We start from the raw sequence: 12272 nt of genomic DNA, 5'->3' as shown, positions 1-12272 counted from the left end.
TACGAATGCAGACACAGCATATATTTTATTAGGGCTCAGCCAGTATGAAGGATCTCATGGACAGTAAATTAGTTTGGAAAATACAGAAGGCATACTTGTTAGTGATTTATGGGTCTTGACTGCTTTATCTGGTTAGGTAACCAGTTATACTGTCTGTCACTATGTCTAAACTCAGTCTAAGTGACCAACAAATGTGGCCTGTCATGAATATATATTGTTCAGAAAAATTGAAAAAAACCCTTGGAAATGAGGGCTTTGGCATAGGCAGGCTCCACAGTGTTCCTCCATCCTCATCCTCTCCTAGGCAGGCTGCACAGTGAATTTTTTTCTGGAGTAAAATGTTTTTCCTATTGTTAAGTGGCTCTGCACCACCTTGGCTTTGGCGTGTGTCCAGATATAGATTGTTCCTAAGCTCTCTGGACAGGAGCCTGGACCAATTACAGTGTGAGGACCTTGGGCCAGCTGTAGGCATTTTGTTAGTAATATTATTCAAGCTTTGCCTAGGTCAGCACCAGCAGTCAGCACTCTCTTTTTCCCTCCCCTCTCGCAGGCTCTTTCATTCTCCCTCAGAGTATGGCAAATACACAGCACCAACAGCAGACCCTTCAGCAAGTGCCTTCATTAAATGAATGGCAGATGGACAAAAGACACTAGAAAAACATGTTGGTTTTATCTGAATCTGGCTCTCCTCATACTCAGAAATGGCATTTGAAGTTCACGACTGTCTGATGGACTCTCATGCAGCACACTGCTGGTCGGGCGGGCTCCATTATCTTCTTCACAGTTTGTTTGTTTGAAAGAGGCTCCACACAGACAGGCCCCCACAAGCTCATTGTACTGTATTAACAGATCAGGGACAAAGACTTTGTACTCAGGACAAGGTTACATTCTGGACAGATTGAAACAGTTTCAAAACAAGTCAGGAATGTGCTTAGACCAATGTTCACTTTATCTTACTGTCCTACATGTGACAGTCAAATCATCTATAGTGTAACTCTCTGTTCAGTATGGTACAACAGGTATTTTTGATCTTACATACCTCTTCTCAAACTGAACCCCCAACGCTTTAACAATGATATTATGGTAAATACACACATTTTTACATTTTAAATGCTACATACATTTACATATCTATTCTTTCGTACCAATACAGATTACGGTTACCCAGAGAAAATGACACAAAGTGACTGCAATTAGGTTTTAAGACTCTTTATTTAGAGATTTGTAATACACATGGTCTGATTATACTACAATACACAAATGATAAAATGCCATCCTATTGGCAAAGTTACTGACATCCACATAGGAATATGTATAAACATGACAAGAAATAGCATAAAAGTGTACATACTGAATGGAAAATACTTGTTTCCATTGAACTACTCTAATTGTGACAGAAATATTTCATAATTAATACTAGTTATATATATATTCAAAAAGATGCTTTAATCAGTTTTATTGTATTGTGCACCCAAGACATGCTGTGTGAACAGAACACATACTTTACTGATAATTGTTCGCATGAAAAAAATAATTCTTGTTAGGTCCAACCACTAGGGGTCAGCACTAAGACCTCTTTTGGTCCTGGCCATCCGAACCTCCTCCATCAGCTCTTTCAGGTACTCTATCTCCCTGGCCATGGATTCAGCCTTCTCAGTCAGCTCCACATTCTTCTTCTCCAGCCATGTATGCTCTTCAAGAAGTGCCTCCTTCTCAGATTTCTTCTTCTGCCTGTAACGTGTGGCAGCTGTCTTATTCTGCTCCATCTTCTTTATTTTCTTGGACTTTGAGGTCTTCAAAGTTGCCCGCTCTTCCCCACCTGCACCCCGGAGGGACCGGACTTTCAGACTGGTGGCACTGGGAGACGGTGGACTAGCTTTACATGTGGGATCAGGGTATGGTCGACTTCTGGAGGATCTTGGGGGAGCGGAGGAATGAACAATCTCTGAAGTGGCTGTTACAGTGGTGATGGCAACTTCCTCTTTTGGAGCCAGCACAAGGACAACGCGCGTTGGCGAAAGGGAGAGGACGACCCTCTGGACCTGAGGAACGACAGAGGCCAACACTGGCTTCACCTCACTCTCCGAGACATCCACTTCACTGCCCAGGTCCAAGGTGTAGGCAGGGGAGGTAGAAGTATCAACCAAGGGGGAAGATGGGTCTGGAGAAGCAGGCTCAGATTTGATTTCCAGCTCTTCTTGTGGCTCTGGGACCCATGGAGGAGAGCAGGGAACATCCTGTTCATCAATGTAGCATTCAGGCTCATCCAGTGTAATGATAGAAGGATCTGAACAAACAGTGGGAGGAGGGGTGGGAGGAGGGGCGGGAGGAGGGGCAGAGGTAGGTGGAGGTATACTCGAAAGAGAAGCAGTGGGAAGACTTGAGAACACAGGAGCTGAGACAGTGGACATTGGGAGGGAGTCCAGCTCCATGGGGGAATCCAGGGAGGCTAGGAAGTCTTCTGGAGATCTGGGGGACTCTTCAGTAGGACTACAGGAGCCAATCAGAGAGTCCAGGTCAAACTCACTCAGGTCCACCCTCTCAGCCATCCAGTCCAGGTCACCAAACATATCCTCTGTGGAGGCAAATGAGGCATCATACATTAGCAGTCAGCTTTTCATCTGTCACACTGGTGTATTAAGAGAAGGTGCTCCAAAAATATTTCACATTTTAATGCAAGCTTAAAAGATTTTAAAATTATTTTTAGGACCTTTTATAGTTATTACCTTTGCTGTCATCTGAGACCGTTTGTCTCAGCTGACCAGGGTGGCCCAGCCAGGGGAGGGAGAGCAGGTCAGACTCCGTTCCGACTTTGTCCCCCTGGAGGAGGGCAGTCGCCGGCGAGGGAGGAGGAGAATAGAAGGGAGGAGGAGAGGAGGAAGAAGACAATGATGAGGAGGTGAGGGGTGACACGGGTGAAGTGTCTCCCACCAGTGAGGTTCCGCCTCCTTCCTGTAATTCTTCTTGGTCAGGGTGAACAGATAGGAAGTCCATGGCGTCAGCCATGGGAGAGGAAGGTGCCCAGAGAAGGCCCTCCATGTCTTCCAGGCCAAACTGTGAGTTTGTCATCATCATGGTCATAGTGGTTGTTGTTGGTCACAAATGGAGCGTGTAATGATGCCAGGAAAGTTTCGAACTCTTTTATGCTGTCGAATGCAGCAGTGGTGAGGGTTTCCACGAAGGACCTGAGAAATAAAATAAGACATTCATGGTGACAATTTGATCATGAGAATTGTAGAAATGTACTTTAATAAACCCCTTTTAAAGATTATTTTGACTAAACTGCTGTATCCAGAAACTAATTTAAAGTAAAATTAATGTTACACTGGTATGAAAATAATGAATACCATCTCAAAAAGGTACAATTAGGTCAACACTGCCCCCATCAGTGCAATACGGCTGCTGCACATCACGTGTTTTCACTCAGCTACCAGTCTTATGACTGTGACGTCAGTCTGTCTCCTAACAGGCTCTCTTACAGACACCGCCGCCCTCCAACGCCAGTGTAGACGGCCACACTTATTGTTCTGTCAGGTTACAAGAAGCCGCCATTTTGGCACGACGAGGAAATGAACCATTTTCTAACTGCCACGTACACAGTCCTGACAGCATCGAAGGTTTATACAAATGAAACATCCTTGACCATAAACTTACACTGATTAAATATTCAGAGATTATTCAAGTAAAATGGAAAATGTAACATTAAACATTACTGTCACATGTGACTTCACCTCAGTTGTTAATTCCGTATTTTTAATATTTCCCCAACTCACTGTAACCTTTGGATACAGGATATTATCATGTCAAATTAACTGTCGTACTCTGACTTATTTTGAACTTGTTTTAATAAGGTCTAATTTCGTGCTCGTGATAACCTCAGGTTGCCAAGGCTCGAGGCCTCTGTAGGCCGGACAGCTGTCATCGACTAAATATTACCAAAAAAATAACAATACTTACGACATTTTTGCTGAATTAGAAGTGACTCAGTGCACTGGCGGGATGCACTGTTTTGTTGGCGGCTGAGTCGCGGCGCACTTTTACACTGCCATTTCGGCCAACGGAGCGATGTTCAACTAAGCTGTCACTTGGTTTGTTGATCCTTGGACAGGAAAATGGCGTAAGTTGTGGTGTGGTGCTAATATACAGCTTCAGCGAGTACTGCCGGTATCCTTCCGCCGTGCCTGTATTATCACTCCGCCTGTTTTTGTTTTCCACATTCAATACATAGTCTGTCATCCAGCTTAAAAAGTAGTCACTGCTCTTGAATTCAATACAAGATTTTACTCATGAGAGTTATTTCCATTAATTCTGCCGTTTTATTTCTTATTGCTGGTAGTAGACCTACAATTTTGATCCAGTTTTTAGTACTGGATTTAGTAAAACACACCTTAGGTTTTATAAATATAAAATGTTTATTAAAATATATGTGGTACATGAGGTATTAAATGACCAGTTGCATCGTTTATAACATTTTAAAACATACCTCTTTCACATACACACAAACTAACTAAAAGTTATTTGTTTCAACTAAACTTTTCCCACAGCTTATTAAGGTGATCTAGCTCGTTTTGCAGATCTTCAGCCAGCAGGTGGACCCTACCAGAAAACCTACTCTTACTTGACTTCTTCAGCTTCTGATCATTCTTTTCTGAGAAATACTGATCAATTTCCTTGGCAAAACCCTGAAGTAGTCTCTCAGATGACATCCCACTTGTGTGTGCAACAGGAGTCTTCCTGTCATGTTTTATGTAATTCCCGATCACAGACTGTGACAGCTGCGCCATCTTCAGCGCATCAGCCTGGACTCCTGCCCTCTGTAACCTGGCGATGTCATGTCTCTGCAGCTCATTCATCCCACAGAGGATAAAATCCAGGCAATGTTCCAGGTCAGCAACACCTGCCTTATAGTCGTTCACTAGTTTCTCAACTTTCATTCTTGTCACAGTCTTCTGGTCTGCCTTTTTGGCAGCATGGGCACCCATACCGCCAGCAGAAGCCACCATACCAGCACCAACAGCTGTAGCAATCAACGAGGCACCCATGGTGACAGGAGCCAAGGCGATACCCAACACAGCAGTCACCCCTCCCACAGCACCTGTTGTGCCTCCAGCAATGCCCATGGTTTTGTTCTTCTTCTGCATCTTGTCCAGGCTGCTGGAGATGGATCTGAACTGTGTGATGAGATCCCGCAGGCTTTCATTGCGTTTCATCATGAGAAGGTTGAAGAGACGCAGTGCCTTTCTCACATTCATGGCTCTCTGATTAAACAAACTGCACAGGGACGATAACAGAAAAGACTTTTAAAAAAAAAAAAATCAGTCCATTTAGTTAAATTTGATATTAATTCTGAAATAGTTTAGCCCATTAACTTCCTTTGTCACATTTCTTTTGATAATAATGTTGTAATTCACATATAGTTTCTGTGTGGTTACCTGATTTCTTCCTCTATAGTGAGGCCATACAGTGACGGAGCCATGAAATCAGATTCTGTTGGAGTTACAGCACAGGGATAGATTAAATACTTTGCACCTTGATTATGCTCTTTGTTACTGAAGACACTGGCATTTTGGTCCCTCTTTGCATGGATAATGATTTCTCTCTTGCGCTTTTCTTTTAAATTGAATTAATATACATTATTATTCAATAAAATAAGAATTCTTTTGAAAATACACACTCCATATTTTGATGTGTCCTTTGTCTTAAGGAAAATGACACAGTGTCAAAATAGAAAACAGAGTACTTACTTGACACTCTTTTCAACCATCTCAACATCCCATAGATGTCCTGAGAAAAACAGGTTATTTTCTTGTCAGAAACCATGTCAACAGACAATGGATTTTATTCATGAAACCTCTTCAAACTTAACACAACATTAAATTGTGATGAATCACAGTTTATTTGAACCTGAACGAGGGAAGGAAGTGAACTAAGCCTCACCTCTGTGTCCGGCGTGGTCTGTGGGTGAGAAGGGCAGCAGCCACTCTGCTCATGTTGTCCAGAACGAAGTGTCGACCTGGCTTTTGTCTGGCAGTGTTTAATGGAAGCAGATTAACTGATCAGAAATAAATTTCATATCTCTGTCTAAAAGAAATATTATCTACTATGTTTTACAGTGTAGACAAACACAGAAGCCCTCACCACAATATCTTCATTGTTTTCTGGCAGAATGACCAGATAGGGACGATACTCTGTCTCATTGTAGACTGACTCTGATGGGCCTACTGAAGACGAGGGTGGAGGTCTGCATGGAGGTAGTGGGGGTTGGGCCTGCATCACATCAAAAAAGAAGATACAGCACTGAGAATATTATTAATAGAATGAACGGTTTTGTGTCAAATATGCAGTAAAATTATGAAATATGAAGATGAGATACTTAATTTAGCTGATTATTTGTATTGTATGCAACATTAACTTCACGGCAATAGTGTGTTGCCCCAGGGTTTCATACACGGTTTTCATGTCTTCTTCACACCTCCAGACACTGCTGGTCTGTATCAGCCCCAACCCTTTTGAGCGATCAATTTCAACAACCATTGAATGGGTTTCCCATGAAATGTGATGTTGTTCTATCTTCTTATTCTTCTATCAAATAACTTGATGGTAAATTCCTGCAAAACTAATGACATCAGCCTCAGCTGTGCATTGTGTTTATAGGTGAACATATTGAAAATTAAATCTACTAAACATCTTATCACTGTCACCGTGAGCATTCTAGCATGACTATTTAATGAATAAATGTTACCACCTTTTCAAAAAAAAATCCATGATTCATAACTATGAAAAAAATCTGCAATTCATGCAGACAGAAAATGCAGCAGAAAAGAATCTTATGTATCTGAGTTCCCACAACAGCTTGACAAACATGTATTCCTACACCTTTTGTTGATGTTTTGTCCCAACTGATCATATCGTTCATCGCCTGCGGTTGTCATACCTGTGGAGGCGAGCTTTCACACTGTGAGGTAGAGTGGAGGAGTCGAGGCGGAACTGCAGGTCTGTCCGTACGGTCTGTGTGCTGAATATCACAGATGATCACGTTGTAGTTTCACAATGCATTGCATGTGTTCCAGTATTTCCTTTTCTGGGACAAGATTGCTGAGCTTTCATGCTGTTGATGGTTGACTATTGATAATAGCAACCTGTGTTCTGACCTAAACTCTACTTACATAATAGCTTGTGGAAACTCATAAAAAACACTGTATCCATAATGTGTGAGTTTTAGGTTGCAATTTAGCTGATAGATGAACATCTGGATTGATGACTGTCATTGGTGATAATGTATAATAATAATCTATCCAAGGATATATCAACCAGATATGGTGGAAAACAGTTCAGATTTAATTTTTAAATCAGGAAAAGGTGAGTCAAAGGTGAACTTTAATCTGTTGATGCCCAGCAATATATGTTTAGATTTAAAGTCTTAAGGACAACTCAGAAATCATTCACTTTCAGTCCCTTTCAGTTGTGTCTCAAAGAAGTCAGTTCAAGTGTTGCAGAAATGTAGGGATGAGGTGAAAAGGTACCTCAGATGTTGGCCTCATTGTAGATGGTGGTGTGTCACAGTAGATGGCGGGAAGAGGGGGCCGTCTGGGTTTCTGAGGAGACTGTTTGCTCTCAGTACTGACAGCTGGAGACTAAGGGAGAAATTAAGAAGGAGAAAGTAAGCCTCTCTAGCTGCCACAACAGTCATATCCCAAAACAAACAGTATAAACAGGGTTCATTATTATTATTATTATTATTATCATTATTATTATTATTTTAAAAAAAGACATTTATGAGCAAAATATTTCAACAAATTCACTTATTTACTATTTTACCAAGAGTTAGCTGGGAAATATGCAGCTGGAGCCAACTGGCAGTTAGCTTAGCTTAACATAAAGTCTGAAAACCCAGTCTCCAGTAATCATTTAACAGAGTAATATGAAGTCAATTATTTTGTTTAAAATGATGTATGCATTAACAGTTGTCTCAGTAATTGGATTTACATAGTGATTGCCTCCATTGACTCCTGCTGTGGGTTTAAAAGAGGTCACATATCTGCACCCTGGTGGTCTTGGCGGAGGATCAACAGGTTGGAGCCTCTTATAATCTTCAATGCATTCATAAATGTGGGAATCCTGTCAACAGAGACACAGAATGTATACATCATAATTTATATGTGCTATTATGTATTGATTTTAGCAACAGTATCAACAAGTGCCAAAATCGCTCAACTCACCACTGCATCAGTTGTATCGCTGGTTTTGTCTACGGTTTCAACAGTGTTGTTGTCAGTGGTGTTACACTTGGTCTTTGGTGGCAATTTAGACCTGGGACGAGGCACAGGCTTAACTTTAACCTCTGACTGGCCTCCATCTGTGACGGCAAGCTGGCAAAAACACATAAGTGATGCAATATAAAAAGACAAAAAACCCCAGGTTGATTTAAGTGCATGTCCTGGGATTTATTACATGTTTCTGAATGTATTCCTGTAAAGATGGAGACTAATGATAATAATACAGAAATACCAGAAAGAATTCATGCATTTCAGTGTTAACTGTACAGAGGAATTCATCCTTACCATCGATGCATCCAGGTCTTCGTAAATAGGCTGTGGGTCATCATGGGAGCTGGTGATAGCGGACTTCATCGTTTATCTTATCCTGGGGAGTACGAGCAGATATAGTGTTTGACAGAGACAAAAACTGTTAAGATAACAGTAAAGGCAGCCAAACAATCAAGTACGTCATATTACGCCGCTGTCTTTGTCTTTGTATCTGGTTACGGCTACGGACATACTTCCAGAAATGTTTCTCGTCATCTGTTATCTACCAGGGAAGTTTTAGGTTTCTTGTTAAATTGACAGTTCAGTTCCTGTTACACTTTTATTATTTACAAATCAGCTGTATGTCTGCTTTCCTGCAACTCAACCCCATCAACACGTTTGGTTACAACACATATCCCAAATTCATTTTGTGGATTTTGCTCTGATTGCGCTAAAATCAGCAGTTGCAAATATCACGGACAGATTCACCCACACTGCATGCACCCACAGTACTTTTACTTTACACTACATTTATTTGGCAACTTTAGTTCCTACTTTAAAACATATGAAGAGCTCTTAAAATGTGTTTTGATCTTTTATTGATTATTATATATTTGTAATCTTTTGATTTTCATTAAAAAGAAAACTACCCAAACGGTATTTGCAAGTTCAGATGAAATGATAAGGCGATTACAGTCGTGAGATAGAAAATTATTTGGCAGCTATTTGTAATGTAATGTAAAATCACTTTTACTTTAAATTAAAGTACATTTGTCTGGTTGTAATTTTTACTAATTTTTACTAATTTTTACCATTTTCAGTGCTTGCAACTGAGTATTTTTTATAGTCAGGTATTAGTACTTAAATGAAGGTATGACGAGCAACATCCTCCATTACTGGCTGAAGAGTTTTAGACTCCTGGTATTGTGCATGCCAGCTGTTAGTCGTAACACGTGTGCTCTTCTTACTAGCAAGTTCAACCCGTCTAAGGGTAAATTATGTGATCAGCTTTAAGAGCATCATTTCTTAATCAAAGAAAGAAACATGATTGCAATACACTGAGAGAATGAGTGAGATAACAGCTAAGGGATCAGCACTGTTTACAAGCACGACTGTGCTGACATGATGGTTTGCAAGAAACTCACAGATACAACACCTTCTGGCTAACTGATCACCTTAATAATACAAATGTAAAATGTACAGAGCTTCAGATATAATGTTTGTTACAGCCATCTATTCTGTGAATTGGTGGTATATGCACATCACAACTGAGGCACCACACTGACATGTTTGGAACAAGGGATAAGCACAGTGAAACTGACACAGTGCTAACAGACAAACTAGATATGCCCTTGTAATTTTTCTCTGAATTGTATCGTTTAAGCCCAACTCCTTTCCAAACTGTATTAAACATATATCTGATATTCATGAGCAAAAGAAAGAGCTGATTCTTACCGTCATAGTCCAATTTAGAAGCTGCTGTTATCGTGACTCTGTTTGATCCTGTAACTATGGATCCAGTAAAAGAATCGGCTGAAATATTTTTCAGATCCCAGAAGTCATAGAAACCTCCTCTTTCTCTGTCATCCAGTCTAAATAGTCCTAAAGGGGTAATTTCCCTGGTGCGTCACACAAGACAAAAAAACAAAAATGTAAGGGTGGATCCTCTTTCAGGAAAAAAACCCAAAAAAAAAAATTTAAGAAGGCAACAAAGAAAAAACACTGAAATATGGCAGCACTGTCAATCAAACACCTACACACACACATATGCACAGATTCTCATCAGTTAGAAAGACAATGCATTGACTTACATTCACTGGCTGAGGAGTTATCCTAACCTTAACTATAACCGCCAAACACAAACCTGTACTCCAAACAACACTCTAACGCTAACCCTTAAGTTTCATCGTTTGCCTCGTTAGGACCTCCTTCTCTTATTGTCTGTAGGCTGAAGTTTGATTAATGATTCAGGGTGTGTGTATGTCCATGACTTTTTTGTGGGCACGTCAGTCTTTCTGTCAGTGTTTGTGTTTTCTGTGTCAGGGATGTTATCTAAAACTCGCTCAACAGGCCAAGTGAGTTTGTTCTGTCAACACGTTTCATGCTTTGTCAAGGCTCTTTGTCGAAAAGAGCAGCTTGTTGGATGACTTACTTTGAACTTCTTATTTACTGTTTGGATTCATAGATTCATTTTTCTTTTATCATTCATAGGTGCATTTTAATTACGAGTGCTTGATAAATAATTCTAACCACTCACATATTTGATCTTGAAAGAACAACCTGATGTTTTGGGGAAAAAAAAAAAAAACCTGTTTGGAGGTATGACGTTCGGCAAATTTCCCCTGCCAGATTTGAAACAAGAGTATTGAAATTACAAATTGCTGATCTTTGTCTGAAAGCCAAAGGCAGCCAGGACATCCTCTGGAGGAGCTTTTTTTGTGTCAGCTCTGATATAATGACATATGTTCATAGTTATTAAAGAATGGTCAAAATTTAAGCAGCAGGCCGACATGTCCTGACTTTTATTCCCATGGTATGTACTGGACTTGAAATAATTTTGCATTGGACTTTATCTGACTGCTTAATGTCTATCTGTCCATGGGGGCTGCCATGGCCTAGAGTGTGGAGAAGCAGCTTGTGTTTGGAGGGTCGCCGGCTCAATTCCCCCAACGGACAGGCAGGATACCTCCTCTGTGTGGCGGAGTGATTAATGAGGAAAAAATGTAAAAATATATATACTGCCAATAAAAGCTGAATCTTCTTCTTTTTCATATCCTCAAAGTCTGAAGTCCTATCTGTAATGCAAGTTTGTTACTATAAATCTGTAGACTCCAAACCCAAGCCGACTCATTTTCTCATCCATTTTAAAACTGTCTCCACAGCTGCAGAAGACAGAATATAGCTCATTTCTCAGCGTGAGTAGTACTCTTCATGATGAGTAAAAGGAAATTCACGTGTAAAATTGGAAGAGTGACCCCCATGCACAGACAGCATGTGTTACAAACCAAACATGGGTGTGTACCAGATAGGGACAGTATAACGAAAGATGTTATAAGGTTTAATTATGGGTAGGATTTGTTGTTTCACAGCTTGATATATATAAAATACTAAATTATGTATCCCAAGGACCAAATCTAATGGAATAGCAATCCTAATCCACCGAACACACCTTTAGAATTTGATCTCTAAGACTACAAACTAGGCAAAGAAATTCTTACAGAAATGCAAGTTTTTATTAGACAAGCCAGTGCGAGGCAGCTTTTATATGGTCACCGATATGTGCAAGCCTTATTCTGTAGGGTCAGGTATATAGACTGTAAAGTTTTGGAATAAGACTCCGACACAATTTGTGACATTTAGATGCTTTTAATTAGCTTCTCCAAACCCACATTATTTTTTCCACTTGCTCTCTGTTTTTCACTCTGAACTCTTTTTCTTCCTCCGCAGGCTTAACAAAACCATAACAACTCAGGAGCGCCCCCCTATGAAAAAGCTATATCATAGCATCAGAATCAGAATCAGAAAAAACTTTATTGCCATGTAAGTGAAGAGGTTTCACACTACTAGGAATTTGTCTTGGTGATTGGTGCATACATAGAACGTAACAAGTAACATATAATTGAAGAATAAAATAAAAATAAAATAGAATAAGGATGAACATTACATAGACTATTTGGGGAAAGTATTCAATAAACTGTGATAAGAATGTGCTCCATGATATCAGACGTTTGGCCAGGTGCTATTTAA

At 40.3% G+C, this 12272-nt stretch overlaps 2 protein-coding genes across 2 annotated transcripts; both read right to left on the bottom strand.

Annotated features, from left to right (window-relative positions):
- Positions 1–1193: 1193 nt before the first annotated feature.
- Positions 1194–4124, bottom strand: atf4b (activating transcription factor 4b). The gene is made up of 3 exons (XM_046414356.1): positions 3958–4124; positions 2727–3185; positions 1194–2575 (listed from the first exon to the last, which is right to left on the bottom strand). Exons 2-3 carry the CDS (start codon positions 3079–3081, stop codon positions 1554–1556), a joined length of 1377 nt encoding a protein of 458 aa, XP_046270312.1. The 5' UTR covers positions 3082–3185; positions 3958–4124; the 3' UTR covers positions 1194–1553.
- Positions 4125–4393: 269 nt separating this feature from the next.
- Positions 4394–10535, bottom strand: LOC124072731. The gene is made up of 12 exons (XM_046414355.1): positions 10337–10535; positions 9981–10144; positions 8562–8643; positions 8220–8369; positions 7987–8118; positions 7524–7634; positions 6935–7015; positions 6139–6267; positions 5938–6024; positions 5745–5784; positions 5433–5487; positions 4394–5271 (listed from the first exon to the last, which is right to left on the bottom strand). The coding sequence occupies exons 3-12, from the start codon at positions 8628–8630 to the stop codon at positions 4524–4526; spliced, it is 1602 nt and encodes a 533-aa protein (XP_046270311.1). The 5' UTR covers positions 8631–8643; positions 9981–10144; positions 10337–10535; the 3' UTR covers positions 4394–4523.
- Positions 10536–12272: the final 1737 nt, after the last annotated feature.

Source organism: Scatophagus argus, chromosome 16, assembly GCF_020382885.2.
Source record: "Scatophagus argus isolate fScaArg1 chromosome 16, fScaArg1.pri, whole genome shotgun sequence".
Lineage (NCBI taxonomy): Eukaryota > Metazoa > Chordata > Actinopteri > Scatophagidae > Scatophagus > Scatophagus argus.
The sequence above is the reverse complement of the archived record's forward strand: the minus strand, read 5'-3'. Positions and strand labels throughout refer to the sequence as shown.

Bases quoted from the DNA above. Each gene is read 5' to 3' on its own strand.
- atf4b (XM_046414356.1), bottom strand. From the start codon at position 3,081: ATGACCATGATGATGACAAACTCACAGTTTGGCCTGGAAGACATGGAG. The intron at 2,576-2,726 runs GTAATAACTATA...TTGCCTCCACAG, and splicing joins GGTCTCAGATGACAGCAAAG to AGGATATGTTTGGTGACCTG.
- LOC124072731 (XM_046414355.1), bottom strand. From the start codon at position 8,630: ATGAAGTCCGCTATCACCAGCTCCCATGATGACCCACAGCCTATTTAC. The intron at 7,016-7,523 runs GTACCTTTTCAC...TGTGATATTCAG, and splicing joins CAATGAGGCCAACATCTGAG to CACACAGACCGTACGGACAG. The intron at 5,272-5,432 runs GTAACCACACAG...GTCCCTGTGCAG, and splicing joins ACTATAGAGGAAGAAATCAG to TTTGTTTAATCAGAGAGCCA.